Source organism: Blastomyces dermatitidis, assembly GCF_000003525.1.
Source record: "Blastomyces dermatitidis ER-3 genomic scaffold supercont1.6, whole genome shotgun sequence".
In the NCBI taxonomy this organism is placed as follows: Eukaryota; Fungi; Ascomycota; class Eurotiomycetes; order Onygenales; family Ajellomycetaceae; genus Blastomyces; species Blastomyces dermatitidis.
This window is the reverse complement of record NW_025544779.1, coordinates 936,898-957,066: the sequence shown is the minus strand read 5'-3', so window position 1 is coordinate 957,066 and position 20,169 is coordinate 936,898. Positions and strand designations below refer to the sequence as shown.

Genomic DNA, 20,169 nt, shown 5'->3' with positions numbered 1-20,169 from the left:
AGCGATCAAATCGGCTTATTGAGTATGTAACCCGAGAGCCATTTTTGCGTTCAGCAGAGGACCATTGGGTGATTTCAAAACAAGAATACATATAAAATCACACCATTCCACGAACAGACACTCTGCCGCGTCCTCTTTACCATCCATGGATATATGCCTTCCGTATTTTGAGGCGTCGTGATGGTCCTTAAGTCCCGTATTCTAACCACAAAGTGCCGTGATAGCAAGCAGGGATAGGGATAGGGAATCAAAAAATAGAAAACCCTTGACCTGAACGAGGCAAAGCTGCAAATCAAGTCGGTTGTTGGCTGCTGACGGGCGTTCAGTCGAGTCATGCGTGCAGATGTTGTAACGGCTAGGTGTTTTACGTGAGTTGACTTCCCGGTTAGAATATTAATTGATGATAAAAAATATCTTCGGATGTCTATGGGTGGATGCCATGCAGAGGGAAGCTGGGAACAAGCATGAAGAGATATGAGTGATTTATTTGAGTACAGTACCCAGCTACATTAACACGTTATAAAAGGAGCATTGAGCTTTTTATTTACTTTGTTTTAATTTATTTTATATTTCCCAAAAATAACTACCATCGAACGTTTGAGGAAGGGTACACTTTATTAACTCTATCTTCATCAAATGAAACCCTCCCGGCTTACAGACTACATCAATTCGTTCCCGAATACTCCGTATCCATCCTCCCCACGCATTGGCCTGCCTAACGAGCGGATGCAGAAGACCGGGGGAAGGATTATTATTTAAAACGAGAACAATGGGGCTAAACCCCTTTCACCGAAAGGTCGCTGAGATGCCCAGCCATCACGGCCATGACAGCCCTGCAGGATCGCATCGCCAATCCTACCCTATGTACGATTAGTGTCTTGGGATTCCTTCACGGCGGTCTGGATTTCGTGCTAGGCACCGCGACCTGGTCCAAATCGGATCATCACATGGCCCCGAATGTGCCGGAACTTGAAGGATGCCATGTCCCAACCCCAGGATCCTGGCGATTTGGTAGTTGGGTTGGTAGTCGGGGCGTCGGCACTGGCGCGGGCCCCCATTTATCCACTTTGGCGGTTGGGATAAAGGACCCATATAGGCACTAGCAGTAGCTTGGTAGCTGAAGCTGGCAAAACCCTGCTAACAGTACGGAGTATTCTGGAGGAAGTCAAGGAAGACAATCTAGCTCCAGTCAAGGCCCTTCCTCTTTCTCATCAGCAGCGATAACACCGCAGTGGAAAAGGGGCCCAGAGAGTGATCGACCGCTCTCTCGACCAGAACATGTCATATTTTCTGCTTTCTTTTTTCTTTCTTTCTTTCTTTCTTTTCTTTCTTTTTCTTTTTTTGCTTTTTTTTTAAATCGGATGGCGCTGACGAGGGCGATCTACTGCGCGACGTCAGTGGGGACTGACTGTACAGCGTATGTCGATTTCTTTCTTTCTTTTTTTTCAAATCGCAGGATCGGCAAGAAGATTCTGGAAGAAATAGTTACTCCCGCGACGGCTGAAAGCCGTTTCGGCAACACAAGTTACCCTTGTTTAGTATCCTCCGTCCAATGCTTGGGACTTACATCAGTCGAGGTATCTTCGACCACTGCACCGGTTTCTTAAGAGCAGAAATAGCTTAAGCACCGCTGGAAGAAAGGCTAACCCAAAAGGTCCAATAAATAAAATAAGAAAAAGATATATGGGAACTGGTGAACGATGGACTTTCTATGGCCATTGGTAAAGACAATTCTATGTGTAAATAGAAGTGTCTGGACGTACCTTTGTAGCAAACATGTAACATGTACGGAGTAAGCGTGTTCAACATACGAGTTATGAACGCTAGCTACCTAGTTGCCTACCTAAGTATCTATTGATTCCCTATTCTATGGTTGGAGCCTTTTTTTTATTTTTATTTTTATTTTTTTTATTTTTTATTTTTTAATTATTTTTTAACATAGATGCGAAATTACGTCTTGCAACTCAGCAAAGCCTGGAAATATCTATAGTTAAATAAATAAATACATCCAGGATCAATGGGGGGGCTGTGAAAAGCCGCCGCAAGCGCGTTAGTGTTGCGTGTGTTCTGATGCTTTGGACTTCGATCTAGTTACAGAACCTTAACCTGCAAGCCTTGCTATATGACATTTCCAATGGGATGGATTGTCTTCTTTTTGAATGAATGGTTAGGAAAGGGCTTTTAACACATGAGAGTTGAAGATGATAAGAATGGAGAAACATTTGAATCAGAAGTGGGTACAAACAATCATCAAGTGTGAAGTAACTATGAAGTGAGCTCTATATATAAGATGTATAGTTTGAGACAGCATCCCTCTTCAATCTGTGGTCTATTCCTTTGTTGACATAGGTTGAAATATCAATGTTATCTGAACTCTTAAACATTTGTCTCTATATATATATAAGTACATTACATGCATCTGCAAAATCTCAAAGATACCCCTGGCCTTGCTTTGCTTCCCTCTTTCCATCCATAAAACACCTCCATATATTCACAATTGAATGTAGGCACTCCTCCACTCCACTCATGTACAGCTAGTCACAACCTGTGCGCAAAATAACTCAAGGGGCAATTAACAACTGAAATGAGAAATAGTGGGTTCTTGAGATCAAAGAAAACAATGAGAAACCCATGTTATACTACATAGTACCTTGTAGACCCGCGATGCCATGTCTGACTCGGAGAATTTAGGCAAACCAAATTTTGGATATAGCGTCGTACAGTACCTGAACTCAACCGTCGCAGGTGGAGTAGCACATCGCAGGACAAACACAGCCAGACAGGCACTGCAGTGTAGCAGTCATGGGCAATTAATTGTCAACGGGCGAAGGAGGGTACAGCCACCTGTGGACAGCTCTACTTACTACCTACCTAGGTATAGATAGCTTGTATGGCACTGTGCATTGAGATTATTCGAGGGTGTGCTGAAACATACAGACAATATCATACCTCTATGTTGATACTAGTAGTAGAAGGAAATGCGGCCAGTGAGCTTGAGCAGTGTTAAAATAACTACTAGACAGAAAGCAGGCGGGAAATGAGAAACACATAAACATAATAATGATGATGAGAAGATTCTTCTATACATAAAAACGAACCTGATTATGGAATAACTCATTTTCCCCTCATTTTTTCTGTTTCTTTCAAAACTTCTCTTTTTCTTTCATCTTTCTTTTCCTTTTTATGCCTGCAGAACACACCTGGTTTTCTTTCATGGGGCTTGCATGTTGCATACCGCGAACCACGCACGGCGCTCTGCATACCGTATACTGCACTGCATATATGCAGGGTGTCGCCTGCAGCCTGCAGCCTGCAGCTGTAAACCGGAAGAATATTCCGCGAGTGGAAGTATATGGACAAAATTTATTTTGGATATAAGGTAGGTAGGTAATAATAAGATGAAATAGAAACTCCTGCGTAGAGCTGAGCGCGGGGTGGGGGGCTGGCGGGCTTCGGAGGAATAGAAATTCTCCGGATACAAACGTCACCTAGGGTACGTAATTGTGCATGTTGTGCCTACATACCTGGGTAAGTAACAGGGAAAACATGGCAAGGAGATTAACTACAGAGTGTGTATAATCTGAGATCAGAATCAGACTTTTCAAGGCCACATCCATACTACTGAATAAGCAAAAGAAGGTGGATTGATATAGCTGTATAAACGTTCTAATCTCTCTCTGTAGATCCCCTGTGATTGACGGTTTGGCGGCGGCAAGGGGCGTTAAGGTTCAGATGAGTTTAAAAGAACCTCCGAGTTTAAGATGGGAAGAAAATAAAGAGAAAGGGGAAAACTAGATAAGAAGAATAAATAGCTCATGAGATAACAAAAGAAATAGAAGCAGGAGAATGAATATCTGATTCTGATAGATAGATTGAAATAAATATTCAGTACATTAAAATAACTATAGCAATCTGAATTGAGCAGCAATGCTGTACAGTGGTCTGACTCTTAAGTTGAAGATATCAGTACTTTCTCTTTCTGATTTTCTTGTTCAATATGTATAGATATAAATATGAATATCAATATTCATATAAAGAAGAGAAGAAGATCAACATTCAATCACATCAATTAATTGACTATTCTCATTCTACATATAGCTTTTTCTGCTTTCATTTTGTCTTCTTCTTTCTCTCCCTTGTGCGCGGGCAAATACACATAAATAGATTATTTCTATTTGTGTATATTGTCGCAGTCCCTGTCGCCGTCGAGTCTGAGCCGGATATCAATATCAATATAAGAAATCATGGGGTATATTATGAAAAAAGCGAGGGAGGGGATGAGGGTTTGGATGTCATGCAACAGTGCAAATAGTTCGTCGGAACGGACATGTGCATGCGTGTTTTCTTGCAGTGGAGTGTCTTGCTTCGGAGAAAATAATAATAGCTTGTCAATAGTCTGTATAAGCCCAAGAGGAACCCTCCCCGGGGGGGGGGGGGGGTGGGTTTGCATTTGGTTTGTCGGGTATTTTTTTTTAATTGTTTTCTCATGCTGCTTGTCTCAGAACAGCTATGGTACGTACGCTCGCTGCCTTGGAATGTTACTCCATTGCCTTGGGGGGTTGAAGGTGAAGATGCGAACTATTTGCAATTCTGTAAATTATAACAGACGATGGTAACTAACTTACTCCACAACAAAAGCGAATGGTAAGGAAAAGAGAAGGAAATGGCTGGGGGAGCAGGAGAGTGCCGGCGCCTCGCTGCCTGGTTACATGGCATCAATATCTCTTGCTTTAAGAGTACCGTTTTTTATTTTTTATTTCCTTTTCCGGTGATGCTGTCATAGTAACTGTACATAGAGTTTGTGCCTTACAGAGTGGAGTATGGATTCCCAAGGTTTTGACTAGGCAAAGCGGGCGGGAAAAGGCTAGATATACTCCGCACTTGTAGGCGTGTGTAATGTACTGTACATGTGTACATGTGTACCCAGTCCTTGATGGGCCCCGCCCCTTTTTCTTTTCCCCTGGTCCTGTCAGACCGTCAGACCGTCAGACCTGCAGAATGCATTGGATCTTTTCGCTGTTTCTGTACGAAGTATACGTTATCCTCATGGTCCTACTTATTGAGTAGTGGATGGATCCATGCGAGTTAGTAACTTGAATCATGGGTAGTGCAGTGGGCAGGGAGAAAGAGGCAGAGGCAAAGGCAGAGAGGGGCATTACTTGAAGCCTGGAGGCGTAGTTTGATTTTGATTTTGTATTTTCGGATCACGGCTGACAGCTCTTGTGTGTCAGAAGTGTGTCAGATATGTAGTCCGGCTAGCTACAGATGGAAAAACAAAATAATAAATAAAATAAATAAAAATAAAGCAGAGTTGAATTCGATATAGAGAGCTTTGATGTTGATATCTTGAGGAACCTATCACCTTTTCTCTCCAAAGTGGCATGGTGTGGCATAGCATAGAGGGGGGAGAGAGGGAGGAATCGGACTTCGCCTCAAGCGTCAAAACCGCACCACTTGTTTCTTTTTTTAGGTGGGACGACATACATATATGTCCTGGGTATAGTCTGTATATATTCCGCATATCTAGTATATATATATCAGCATCTTCGTATGGAATGTAGAAAAGGGGGAATTGAAAATAACCTTATATATTGATTTATGGACAGTAAGTACCTCAGCTGAACAGTATTTGTTTGCCAGGAAAGCCGGGTACCTGGTATTTGCCCAACCATATCTGGGAAGCTTCGTTGTAGGATTGATTGGCCACCGCGATCTGGCTAGCCGCTTACAGCAAAACACGCTTTTCCAGTGTCTTTTTCTCTTGTCTTTTTCTTATTTTTTCTCCGGTTTCAAGGTTTGTGCCTTGGTGGGGAGCAAGGTTCCAGTCAAGGTTCCAGCCAGGCCCCAATCAGCAGCGGGTTCCGGCGCCAACACTAGACTGGGTTGAGACTAGCAGCCAGTCCTTGGTGCCTTGTACCTGGAGTCAGTCTAAGCCAGGCTCTGATTGGTGTGTGGTTGAAGTTGTGTGTCGTTGTTGACTTGTGGTGTCGTTGCGGTTGTCTGTTGGTGTGGTTGAAAGTTGTGTGGTGTGTGGTGTGTGTGTGTGTCTGGCTACCCTGGGCCAAACACCGCCGGGGGCTCTGCTATCCTCTCCCTCTCCTCCTCCCTCCCCTTTACTCCCCTCCTCCTCTCCTCCCCCCCCCCCAGCCTATACTGGTCGTCTTTTTCTTTCATTATTTATTTCCTTTTTGCCCCCATCGTCTGTCTGCTGGCCCCCATATCCCTGGATTCAAGTCCGTTCACTCCTTCACGGCTTCATCCAATAACGCTCCTTCAGCCTGGATTCCTTTTAGTTCTTCCTTCTGCTTCTTCTTCTGCCCGCCCTTTTTGCCTACTTCCTTTCGTTCACTACTAAGGATCTACACCGTATATACCTTACTTATATATATATATATTATATATATCAGGATATACAAACAGAGACCCGACTTGGCCCATGAGGCTGCTTCCCTTCAAAGCCCTTCCCGCCTCTACCACTACGCTGCCTTGGTTCAGCTTCTTCGACTACCATTCTTCCCATCGATCCTATCTCTCTCATCGACGACGTCTGGAATAATCTACCGTGAGAGAGACGGCCCATCGATCTCTTGACACCTGGTGGTTGGGTTAGTTTGGCCCTGGATAGAGCGAAATCTTTGTCCCCAAACCAAACTCTCCGCATCCTCCTGGTTATTTTCCCGTCCCTTTCTCTTCCTCCTTCATAGGAATCGGGAATACTTCTATTCATTCCTTTATTCATTCGTTTATATATCCATACACTCATTTGAAACGGGCGAGAAAAAAAAAATCATTTTGGATTCTTCTTTACTCCTCTTACTTTTTACATTCATCAGTCACTCCTTTACCCATCGTTATTATATCTTTTCGACCAGCTATATCCGCTCATTACTTACCTCTCCGCTTTCCATCCATTTCCTTTCTTCGAGCTTGACGCCTCGAGAAATACATTTCTACGAATTGACGACCCATTCGCATCTGTCGACCGGCTCGCGACAGCACTATTTCCATCCATTAGACCGCCTCGAATATTCTATCCACTCACTCCTATCACCACCACCACTACAAAACATCTCCATTGACAGTTATGTCTTCGACTACAGAGCCTGTGGCTACGTCGATCACGGCCAGGGCCACGACAATGCCCCACGACCCTACTAACAACATCAGCATCAATTCATCCACTGGTGTGACGCCAAACAATACCAATACCAACAACACTACCCCTACAATATCGACTCCCTCCCCATCTTCCACCAATGCTTCCGCAGTATCTGTATCTTCTGCAACGCAGAACCGCGCATCAATCCGCCGTCCGCCACGAAAAAGCACTTTGACACAACAGCAGAAGAACCAGAAACGCCAGCGCGCAACGCAGGATCAACTGGTCACGCTTGAAATGGAGTTTAATAAGAACCCCACCCCGACAGCAGCAGTGCGTGAGAGGATTGCGGAAGAGATCAATATGACTGAGCGGTCGGTTCAGATTTGGTTTCAAAATCGGTGGGTTTCCCTTGTTGATATAATATATATCCCTTTTTTTTTCTCTATTTCGAGAAAAAGATTTCTTCAGGATGGAAGAAACTAACTCAAAGTTGTAGACGCGCCAAAATCAAAATGATTGCCAAAAAGGGCATCGAAACGGGTGAAGACTGCGACGCCATTCCCGAATCGATGCGCCAATATCTTGCCCTTCATTTTGATCCGTCAAAAGCTCACGCCCGCAACCTGTTCCACAAAGGCCCCGGGTATGGTCCCAACGAGATGCATGAACCCACCTCTTCTGGAAAAATCGTGATCCACCACTTTGCATGTCGTTCCCTGAGAATTGGTAGCTGGCGTCGCGTTGGCCAAAATGCCATGGACTTGGTGATTTTCTATTCACCTGAAAAGTCTTGCATGACATACTATATAAATAACGACTCTGCTGGATATAAGATCGAATACCCATTCTCTTTTATCAAAAACATTGTCCTGGAATCTGGCGATCCAGGCCCGAGTGCCGATGGTACCGCGCCAAAGCCGGGAGGACTGGTCATCGAACTCAATCGCCCACCAAATTTCTATATGGATTCATCAAACTCGGGCGGATTTTACCAATGCAGGGATTTCACTGAGGATCAACAAGCTACCAAGTCAATGGTTCATTATCTCGGTGGCCACCCCAAAGTTCTCAGCGTCCAATTGGCTAAACTTGTGTCCCTAGAGTCATTCCAGAACCGTCTGATGCAGTATGATTTCAACGGATATGCTGTGTCAGCGCCCGTTTCTCCGCACATAGTTCACAGACCGGCTTCACAACCGAATCATCTGGCTAGACCGAATTCATCCATATATCAGGAGAACAGCAATCATTTCGGGATGAGTCTACATCCGGGGCGAGGCCATAAACGACAACGAAGCAGATCTGTCCCTATACCAGTTGATTTTGCTGCAATGGGCCACCACATGCCGTCGTTCCACAGCCAACAACACCATCCCCCAGCACAGCAGTTCCACCCAGACCCTAATATCTTCGCACCCATCCCGCAGGGTCGCATGCCACATATTCCGGCCGTTAGCAACGACCTACGGCTAGATAACCCGACCGGGTATGGCATGGATTTCCAGTCCTATCCTATGCCCGCGGTGACGACGACACACCCAACAGCAACAACAGGCACGACGTCCTCGGAATTTGCCAGCCCACCGTTTTTCGCTACAAGTGCACCGCCCAACCAGATGCCAACGCAGTCGCAACACCAACAGCAGCCACCCACAGCTCCCGCTCCCACAGTAGGCACCCCATACAGCCTTCCCTTCCTCTCCCCGTCTCCAATGGTTGATGCCCCAAATATGATGTCACAACAACAGCTGCCGCCGCCGCCACAGGAACAACAACAGCAACAGCAGCAGCACTCCCCATCACCACTATCACATGTCAGCCACGCCACTGCTGAATCAATGATCGCAGACCAATCCCCACCCTCTATGACGAAACTACAACTCCATCCCTCCTCTTCCGCTTCTGCGGATGATATATTCACCCTCTCCGTCGCTGACCACGACCAAGACCACGATGACCACATGGCAGGCATGTCTGGTCTAGGTGCAGTTGGTGTTGTTGATGAAGACGGCAGCGATGATGCCACGGGTATGCTACTGAGTGAGATGTACTCAAAGCAGAATCTCAACCAACACCATAATCATAGTCATAATAATCATAATATGTCAATGTCCATGCCGATGTCTATGGCCATGCCTATGTCTATGCCTCTGCATCAACATCATCACTCCCCACCGATGGAGATGGATGATGATAGTTTCGTGCTGGCGTTGCAGGGATTGAGTGGCGACCATGATCATCACCAGCAGCAACAGGAGCAGCATGCTCTTGGTCATGGTCACTCACCAGCAGGCGAGAGCGTCGCTGATTACCATGGCATGCTCCCGTTTGAGACTGTGGATCCCAGTTCGCTTGCTGCGACGGCTGCGGAGGCTTGAATTGTTGAGGACTTGGGGGAAGAGGCGTTTGGGAAATCTAAGTAACGGCCTATTTTCCCCCATATTTACCCTGCTTTCGAATTTGAAATCTCAAAATTCGCAGATTTTTATATGTTCTTATATATTTTGATTGATTGATTGTTATTGCTTCTTTCTTCTCGTTTCCTTTCCAAATTGCAAATTACATCTTTTCCATCTTAGGCTCAACTCGCTTTTGTCCTTTTGATTCTCCCTATTTATTATTCTTTTCCCCGTGGTTTTTGAGCCTGTTCTGTTTTCTCTTCTATTACGTTTTTCTTTTTTGTTTCTCACCATGCTGAGTGCTCCTTTTCTTCTCTTCCCTTCTATTATTATTATTCTTCTCCTCTTACTGCCTATTCCCCTTTCCACTCTCAAAGCTACAACTTGCACTGGATCAAAATAAAATCCAACGTCACTCCCCTCCTCTTAACTGACCCACATATCTACCGATCAACCAACCTACCGGCACTCACCAACGAAATAAGCAGCAAGTGCTGCTCTTTCTTTATTAGCCCCTCTTACTCATCTCTAAATTTTTACTTACAACAAATCTCAGTAATGTTTTTACTTTATTATTTATTATTTATTATTTATTCCCTATTTTCTTTGACAATTTCTACAATGATTTGCCGTTTTCCCCTTACTTCTATCATACTCCACTTATTTCAATTAACGGGGCGGGTTCCCTATTTTTGTTCTATTCTCTATTTTTATTTTTATTTTTTTGAGACAAACAACAATAACAATAAACAACAAATCATCCCATTCTTATTTTGATGCACTTTACTTTCTCGGTTTCTTATTGCGTTCATTGCTTCTTTTACTTCTGCTATCTCAACATTTCCTATTTGAAGACACTTCAATTATGTACTTATCTGCCAGTGATACGTACAAGTTTGGCCGGAACGACTCGATTCTTTCATTTGCTGTGTGAGAGTGAGCGCCCTTTTTCTTTTCCCCTTCGCTCTTTTTATGTTTTATGCTATGTCTCAATTTTATCTTACTTCGAAGCTTTTATTATTTTCCCCCTACCTTTCAGTCATCTTTCATCTCATCTTGTCCTTTTTTTATTCTTTTACTATTACTATTCTCATTGTTCCTCTGTTATACGTCTTTTGCCTATTTCATATGAGCCATGCAAGCAAGATCTTTGCTTCTTCTTCTTTACAACTGAAATATATAGCTGGGATTGGAGATAAGGGGTTAAATGGCAATCAGATTGAGTACTATCAGATTTTTTTCACTTACTTCTTTGTATATAATTTATTCTTGGGATTTTGAGAATGAAATGAAAACTTGTTTTATTTCTCCCATTATTTTTACCATGTTCTTATTACTTACCTAGTGAAGGGCCTCTTCTACCAACCTTGAAACCATCTTTCTCCAGCCTCATTCTCTGCTTACTCCCAGCTCCTATTTCGATATGGCAGCCCGGTTGTTGCCCAGGCCCTTGACAATTTCTTACATCGCCCGCAACATGCCCCTTCTCTCCGCGGGACCCCCAGAAACTTTCTCTTAACTAGGCTGCTGGGCTGCTAGGCTACATTATGTAGTGCTGTGTAGCCCGCCGGTCGAACCCGGGCGGGCGGCAATGTGCATAAGCGACTAAGCTTTTCGTTCCCGTTGGAAAACCTCCCGTTCGTAACAGGCAAGTAAATCATTAGGGAGGAAGGCAGGGAGGGGTGGATGAACATGGTTGATTGCTTTTGGAAATATCTATGGAAATGGAGGGAAAGTAGCCGTGGTTGTATGGGAAGGGTTGAAGTGAAATACTTTTTTCCCCTCTCGAAGTTGCAGTTCACGGGTCCGCAGCGGGTGTTGGGGTAACTAGTAGTTAACTTAGTTGTTGTAATCGTTTACTGTGTAAGTTGCCACTAGGCTTGCCGAATCCACAACTGAGGATCTAACCACAGTGGCAACATCATCGGGCTGCGTAACTGTGCTGGCTGCTGACAGTATGCAGCTATTGGTACATGTAAATGTACAGCGTACACATGAGAACATTACAATTCACTCTACGGAGATTGCTTTATTAGTGTCTGCTCTTGCTCTTAATTTTTAGGGCAATTTTTGCTTGGCTGGGCTGGCAATGGGTGCTACACCTCATGCGGTAGCTAGCAGATGGAGAACACACATATATACACAATTCAAAATCAATATTCAAGATCAATGAGATTTCAATGAAGCAAACTAGAATTCTCTCTGAGATCAACACACTATGTAGACAAGAGCCTGTTAGACATTGCATAGAATGTTCATATGAAACATACATCTCTCACAAATTCAACCATGCTTCCCCCCGCTGCACTGCATATCTCCAAATGTAACCTAGATGGATGGAACCTCATATATATATGTTTCCATCTCACTCCCACTCCTTCTCTGAGTCGATGCTTCCATGGTTCCACCTGCTTTGAAACATCGTCATCCCCATTACAGTACTAGGCCAAAAGGACTGACTGAGAGTTATGGGAAACAAAATAAAAAGGTTCGACCATGAAATTGAATTTTCAGAATATTAAAAGGAACTAGAACTTTTGCTTTATACACGGTATAATCGCCGTAAATTTCAATTCATCCCAGTGTCAAACGCAGATTTGACATGGTATATATTCGGAAGGAGGAACTCCTTTCCGTCGCGCAATTCCCACGTCACCAGAAGAATTCCCATTACCCAATGGGCTCAGTAGGTATACACAAACTCCGGATGCTTATCTCCCAACTCATTCAACTGTGCCTGCAACCCCACACCCAGCACATCTCCCAGAACCTCATCGGGTTTCTCTAGTTTCCTCCGATTCAACCTCCTCAACCACCCTACCTGCACCCCACACAACACAATGGTAATCACAAGCAGCGCTAGGTTAAACTTCGCCGCGAACAGGTAATATGGCGCATCCTTGCGCGGGTAGATCCACGTACTAACAATCCCGCCCGAGTTCGTACTGACAAAGACCATCGCAATGGCCGTTGCGCGCCGCACATGGCCCGCAGTGTTATTTGTCACCCAGCTTATTAAGCTAGGCGCGGTGGAGTAGACGCCCGTGATGAGCAGGAAGATGGAGGCGTACCTGCTGGCGGTCAAGCGGACTTTGAGCGCCATTCCTGCGCCTACTAGGGCGATGATGCTGGTGCTGACTGCCGCGGCCCCGCGCTGCTTGTACCTGTCTGCGAAGTACGCGGCGATCATGGTTGCGACGAAGGCGCAGGCGAAGGGCGGGACGGTGAGCAGCTGTGTGCGTGTCGGGCTATATCCGAGCGCTTGGACGATGGATGGTGTAAAGTAGGAGAGGCCGAAAAGGTTAGCGCCGCTGCAGAAGAGGATGGCGCACATGATAAGAATGTGTGGGTCTTTGAAGGCGGAGAGGACGCGGTTCAAGGTTACGGTTTCGTTGTCTGGGAGGTTGGTGTCGAGGGCTAGGCGGCGGGTGCAGTGTTCGACTTCTTCAGGGTTGAAGAGGGAGACTTCGCTGGGGTTGTTGGGTAGGATGAAGAAAGATAGTATACCGAAGAGTACGGTGAAAAGACCTTCGAGGAGGAAGATCCATTGCCAGCCGCGGAGGTTACCGACGCCTTCCATGTTTTGGATGGCGGCGGCGAGGAGGCCGGAGAAAGCGCCGCTAAGGGCTGCAGCGGAGAAGAATAGACCGACCCGCACCTGCAGCTCATGACGGCGGTAGAAGGAGGATAGGTAGAGGACAATCCCAGGGAATAGACCTCCTTCGAGGAGTCCGAGGAAAAAACGAGCGGCAATGAGGCCAGGGTAGTTATTGACCTGCGACTGGAGAGTGGTGACGATGCCCCATGAGAGACAGAGGGCTGGGAGTAAGATACGGGGCCCGATCTTTTTGATGAGGAGGTTTGATGGCAGCTCAGCTGCGATATATGGGACGTAGGTCACCGTGATAGCTGTTCTTGTGTTAGAAGCTATTTCACTTTTTCTTTTCGTTATTTTAGATGAAGACCTTCTCTCACCTGTTTGATATTGCAAGTCCGTGATACCGAGATCTTTCTGCAGGCCAGCCTACATGCGAAATTTCTCCGTCAGACACATTTTCCATTATTCAGCTGGATATGCCTCGACTCATACCACACGAGCATTGCCAATATTAGCTCTGTCAAGGAAAGCAAGCAAATACAGCATCCCCATCATTGGCACCAGCAGAAAGTCAAGTTTAAGCAGCAGCTTTCGATCCAGCTTCGTCTGCTCTTCTGGCAACATCTCGGATGGATAAGGGGAGGTGTTGTCCGAGTCCAAGACGATGATGGCCTTATTCTCTAGATCGACTCTTTTGGAGGAAGCCATCTTTACCTTACTCCTTGCTTAAGAGCTAGATTTCTAAGTAGCTCGATAGCTTTCTGGGGCGGGAGGGAAATAAGGAATTATTGGATAGCCTGCACCATGCGGTGTTGCACGATAGAGACGGATTGTCACGGAGCGAACGAACGACTATTCAGGGAGCATGGTGAGGTAAAGCTTGTTACTAGCAATCCGTATGATATCTTGCTACCGCGAGTGAAAGGCAACAAACAACACTTCATAAGAAAAGAATTAATGTGACTCAACCACCCAAGGAACTCATCCACTCAATGAACTAACGTGATCAACCACCCAACGCCCGCTTACACCCAACGCCCGCCATTTCACTATCACTATGATGAAATATTTTCAACAATATCTCAACAACATAATTAGATTTTTGTAAGAAATCCCGCTCCTCGCGGATCCTTTACCCCTATTCCTATCTCTCACATAATCAATAGGGTTAGCAGCCCTTGGCTACACACAACTAGACTGGCCGCCGGGACCATGAATTTCATGTTTGGTCCCATTTGGTCTGGTCCCATACATTTCTTGGTGTGAATCCCGCTGGGACTAGTCATTAAAAAAACATGCAAAGTAACTATATATGAGATCTTAAAATGAAATCATGACTTGAAAAAAATAAGAAAGTGATCTCATTTGATCTCATTTAGTCTCATTCTTAGTATAAAGTTACTATTTTTAAACATTTTAAGGTTTTTTTTAGACTATTTTTAATTTTTTAAAAAGTAACACTTTTTAATAATATTTAAATAAGATTTAAAGTTATTTAAAGCAATAAAAATAATTTAAATTGAGAAGTGAAAATCATAATCTTATTTGAAAAATGTAATAAGAGTAGATAGTAAGTCTTACTAAGATAGTATAAAACTACTATTTAATATTAAAACTATATAATAAGTAGACTAGACTAACTGTGTGACTATATCTGAGATTAGAATTAAACTTTATAGTTATTATATTATCTAAAAGTATTACTTCTAATCATGATTTATATTTATTACATTGATTTTAAATCATATTATTTTAAATATTAAAGATCTCAGATTCACTTTTCAAATAAAAATCTAGTCTTAGATAAAGAATATATTTGAATTCTTAGTTACATTTTCATTCTGATCTTATTATTAAGAATAATATTAAATAAAACTATAAAATTATTTCTCACTTATATAATATTATAATATAGTACTCATTTATTGAAAATTCAATAGAGAGTATTATTAAATATTATTACTTTTCTAAATATAGATTATAATTTATATAATTTTAATTATGAAAAAAATATAAAATATAAAAAAAATAAAAAATAAAAAATAAAATAAAAACAAGAAAAAATCACAATAAAAAAAGAAAAAAAAAGAAAAAGAAAAAAAAAGAAAAGAAAAAGAAAAAAATAAAAAATATACACTTAAAAAGTATAATCAGAGTGAACTCTGCTATCACTTGAATAATATTAAGAGTAGAATACTGAAATTGATAATTCTTCTCATCAATTTCATGAATAAGATATGTAAAAATAATCTTGAGAAATATAAGATTTTTTAACTTCTGATAAAAATAGATCTCACAGAGAGACTCTATTTTCATAATATCAAAGACTAAGTATTATTAAAAAGTATTACTTTTATACAATATACATACACTTAATATATAACTAGACTGACTGTGTGACTGTGTCTGAGATCAGAATCAGATTTTTTAATAGTTTTATTATCAATTTAACTGATCTCATTACACAGTTTTAACATTAGATAGTAGTCTCATACTGTCTCAGTGAGACTTACTGTCTACTCTTATCACATTTTTCAAATGAGATCATGATTTTCACTTCTCAATTTAAATTATTTTTATTGCTTTAAATGACTTTAAATCTTATTTAAGTGTTATCAAAAAGCATTACTTTTTAAAAAATTAAAAATAGTCTAAAAAAAACCTTAAAATGTCTAAAAATAGTAACTTTATACTAAGAATGAGACTAAATGAGATTAAATGAGATTACTTTCTTATTTTTTTCAAGTCATGATTTCATTTTAAGATCTGATATATAGTCACTTTACATGTTTTTTTAATAGCCAGTCTCAGCAGAATTCATATCAAGAAATGTATGAGATCAGATCAAATGAGATTAAATATAAAATTCATAATCTCAGTAGTCAGTTTATATATAACTGAGAGTTATAGCTTTCTTACATTATATAGCTCTTTCTGAGATACTGCTATTAGTTTGTAATTCACACAGTCTCTCAGTTCAGCATGTGCTGTATGTATACAGCTCTATGTACTGAGACTGTATTGATTATTATAGTCTGATATGATACTCACTTTTCACAGACTATATTTTATTTAAGAGAGAAGAAAAAGATATAACTGTTATTTTATTAAGAGAGAAATGAATAATTAGTATTATTAAATATAATTTAATTCATCTATATTTAAAATTTGATTAATTTATACTCTTTAATTTGAGAATTTCTAAGAGTGTTTTAATAGTTTTTATATTATTTTGAACTTAGTGATGAGTTGAAGAAGAAGAGAAAAAAGAGAAGAAAGAAATGAGAATAACTTATCTTTATAATATAAAAATAGAGAATCACTGTAATTATTCTCTTTAGTAATAAAGATCTGTTTTCTGCATATATCTCTAATATTAGACTGACCGTGTGACCGTGTTTAAGATCAGAACTAGATTTTTTAATAGTCTTATTATTAATTTAACTAATCTCATTACACAGTTTTATCATTAGATAGTAGTTTCATACTGTCTCAGTAAGACTTACTGTCTACTCTTATCACATTTTTCAAATAAGATCATGATTTTCACTTCTCAATTTAAATTATTTTTATTGCTTTAAATGACTTTAAATCTCATTTGAGTGTTATCAAAAAGTGTTACTTTTTAAAAAATTAAAAATAGTCTAAAAAAAACCTTAAAATGTCTAAAAATAGTAACTTTATGTCAAGAATGAGACTAAATGAGATTAAATGAAATCACTTTCTCATTTTTTTCAAGTCATGATTTCATTTAAGATCTGATATATAGTCACTTTACATGTTTTTTTGATAGTCAGTCTCAGCGGGATTCACGCCAAGAAATGTATGAGATTAGATTAAATAAGATTAAACATGAAATTCATGATTCTGACGGCCAGTCTATCTGATATAGATTATATAATAAATGCATATAAAGAATACTAATAGTGTATACATTAAATGAAGATAATATTACTATGTAATACTGTAGTCATTTCTATACATTTTTAAAAGCTGTTAATAGTTTCTTTATCTCTTTATATTTAATAAGTTAATAATATATTTCAATGCACTTCTTCTTTTATTATTATTATTATTATTATCATCATCATTATTATCATCACTATTATCATTATTATTATCACTATTATTATTATTATTATATTATTATCTGTCTTTATCTCTTTCTTAATACTTAATAAAATTAATTATATTATCTCTCTTTAAATATTCTGCAGTTCTGTGAATCATCAAGATGTGTGAGTACTGTCACAGATTAAAGAGAGAGAAGAAGAAGATATTTAAGTACAGAGAGACAGATTGTAAGACATGTTATAATATCTTAAAAAGACTTTATAAGAAAGTAGAATAATAATAATTTTAAGTAACACTTCTGATAGATTTAGACTGAACTAAGTATAGAAATAATACAGAAAATACTGTCTGTGAGAGATTGAAAAAGAAGATAGTGAAGAGTCTTATACAGTAGTAATAAGATTAGAAGAAGTTCTGAGAATAATTTAAGATTAAGATGAAGAGAGAGAGAGAGAAGAAGAGTATTACTATAAATAAATAATAGTAGAAGAAGATTGAGAGAGTGTTGAAGTAAGAGATAAAGAAGTCAAAACTGATAAGTTTTTTATTTATTAAAAGATAACAATTTTTAATAATACTTCTGTTCTCTAATTGATTAACAGAAGCTAATAGAGAAGAAGAGAATTAAAATCTTATTCAGATCTTAAATACACTTTATAATTCAGAATATTAAGAAGACAGCTCTACTCTCTGAGTATGTTAATCTACTTATCACTGAGATGAAACTTAAGATAGTAAATCAGAAAATGTAGAATTTTAAGATACAAATTAATCTGACTGAGAAAAAGCAGTAAAAACTCTTCTCTGAAAAGATAGTAAAGAGAGATTCTAAGATAATTATCATCTCAGATGAGAAGAAGAAGAAGAAGAATAAGAATAAGAAGTAAATTATAGAAAATAATAAGAAGAATAAGAAAGAGCAGAAAGATAATAAGTAGAAAAAGTTTTTTTCTTTTTATATTAGTTAGTTATAAGTTTATAATTATTAATAATTGAAATTAATTTTGAGTTTTTAAAAATTATTATACAAGTTGTAATCAAGTCAGAAATAATATATATATATATATATATTTAACTATCATGATTCACAAATCACTATAATATATAAGTATCAACATTTTTTCAATATTAATATTTATAATATTAATATATTTTTAATAATATTATCTGATAATATAATTTGATAACACTCTCTTTTATAATATTAATATATTTCAAGAAATATGATAGAGATTAATTAAGATTGTTTATTTACTTTTATACATTGATAATATTTAATCTGAGTTAGTACTAAAATTATAACTAAGTTAAGAAATAAGATTATTTTCTCTTATATTAATTCTTCTTACACATATCAGTGATCAGTTATTGAAAATAAATTATTATCTTTTTTAAATTATTATTATATCTTCTGAATTTACTTCTTTTACTTCTTTTACTTCTATTGAAGATTTATAAACTCTTTAAGAAATCACTGTGAATTACAAAATCTATATTATTTATAATTTAATACAGAATACTCTCTTTCAATTATAATAAATAATTACTTTATTCTTTATATCTGATTTCAGATTATAAAATTTATGAAAAACTTAATACAAACACTGAGATAAACTATGAAATAATTATTAATAGATTGTATTATAAATTACTGAAGAGTTATCTCTCTACTATAATTACTATAACTTTATTCAGAAATATTTATTATAAACTGATTATAACTCTGAAGAAATTTCTTAACATCTGAAGTTATCAGAATACAGATAATAAAAGAAAAATAATTAGAAAATTACTATTAAACTGATAAGTTACTCTATCAGATAATAATTTTTGATAATACTAACTTTCTAATTTGAAGAAAATTATATGAAAATAATTATATATTAGTACTCTGATTTCATAACTCTTATCTAATAACTTCTATGAATAATTATTTTATATATATATATCTCTGAATCTTTCTCTTTAATTAATTAAAAACTCTGAATTTCAAACACTTCTTTAAATACTTAATTTAAATCTTTATATTTTATATCAATTCTGTCTTCAGTTCAATCTTGAGACATACTACAAAGTTAATATATAATATCTAGAATCAGAGTTGATGTAAGAATAAATACTCGCAGGCGATTATTCAGATATTTGCAGCTTGGCATGATATGTACTGTTAACTACTAGAAGTATTTATAATAGAAAGATAAAATGTAGAGATTAAATATATAATAGTATTCAAGCTGAGTTGTGAATAGTATTCATGAACTTCAGTCTATATAGTTGTATGTAGTCAAGAGCTGCTAGCTCTATTAATTATATAAGAGATAGAAATAGAGATAAAGAATCTGTAAGAAGTGAGATTTATTACATATCTCTTTCTTTCTAAGACTTTGTTCATGAAGTCTTTCACTGAGTGACTTCATAGAATCAGCTCAGCACTGCAGTAATACTCACTAAAAACTCTTCATATCTATAAAAAATCTCAGTGAGGAAAAATCTCTTATTACTATTGTGGTTCGGAAGAACGTACGACTGTCAGATAATAACGCGGCCGCTTCCGAACTACTAGTGTACGCGGCCACTTCTGAACTACTAGTGTATGTGTATGAGTGTAAAGGGGCCATAGCGGCCGCTAATTAAATTAGTGTATAATATTACAATATATAAGAAGCCAGTGTATGCCTGTAATCATACACTGACTTAAGTAACCTTTGAATCACATCTGATAGCATGTCTAAAAACTGGTGAGAAGTACAGACTTCTTCAGAGCATGATAATTCTGTCTACAAAGCAATTCATAGTTATTATATCAGTGTGGTTCTAGAATATCTCAAAAGATAGTGTACAAAGAGCAGTGAGTAGAAAAGCATTTAATTGATACTGCTTCACTTGTTGAGAGAAAACTCCACACTCAGATAAATATCATATATATGAATAAATGAGATGTGAGAAAAGAGATGAGAGCAGTGAATCAGATTTAAAGAAGATCACTCTTCACTTAA

General features: G+C 38.9%; 3 protein-coding genes across 3 annotated transcripts; 2 read left to right on the top strand and 1 right to left on the bottom strand.

The window, feature by feature from the left end:
- The first annotated feature begins 217 nt into the window (after window positions 1-217).
- On the top strand, window positions 218-1,876 carry BDCG_05806 (uncharacterized protein). The gene has a single exon (XM_045421501.1). The coding sequence runs from the start codon at window positions 825-827 to the stop codon at window positions 1,101-1,103; it is 279 nt and encodes a 92-aa protein (XP_045277372.1). The 5' UTR covers window positions 218-824; the 3' UTR covers window positions 1,104-1,876.
- A 4,211-nt stretch (window positions 1,877-6,087) lies between these two features.
- On the top strand, window positions 6,088-11,032 carry BDCG_05805 (homeobox domain-containing protein). Its single transcript, XM_045421500.1, has 2 exons — window positions 6,088-7,500; window positions 7,599-11,032. The coding sequence occupies exons 1-2, from the start codon at window positions 7,085-7,087 to the stop codon at window positions 9,478-9,480; spliced, it is 2,298 nt and encodes a 765-aa protein (XP_045277371.1). The 5' UTR covers window positions 6,088-7,084; the 3' UTR covers window positions 9,481-11,032.
- A 465-nt stretch (window positions 11,033-11,497) lies between these two features.
- BDCG_05804 (MFS transporter) lies at window positions 11,498-14,416 on the bottom strand. The gene is made up of 3 exons (XM_045421499.1): window positions 13,592-14,416; window positions 13,477-13,525; window positions 11,498-13,410 (listed from the first exon to the last, which is right to left on the bottom strand). The coding sequence occupies exons 1-3, from the start codon at window positions 13,805-13,807 to the stop codon at window positions 12,185-12,187; spliced, it is 1,491 nt and encodes a 496-aa protein (XP_045277370.1). The 5' UTR covers window positions 13,808-14,416; the 3' UTR covers window positions 11,498-12,184.
- Window positions 14,417-20,169: the final 5,753 nt, after the last annotated feature.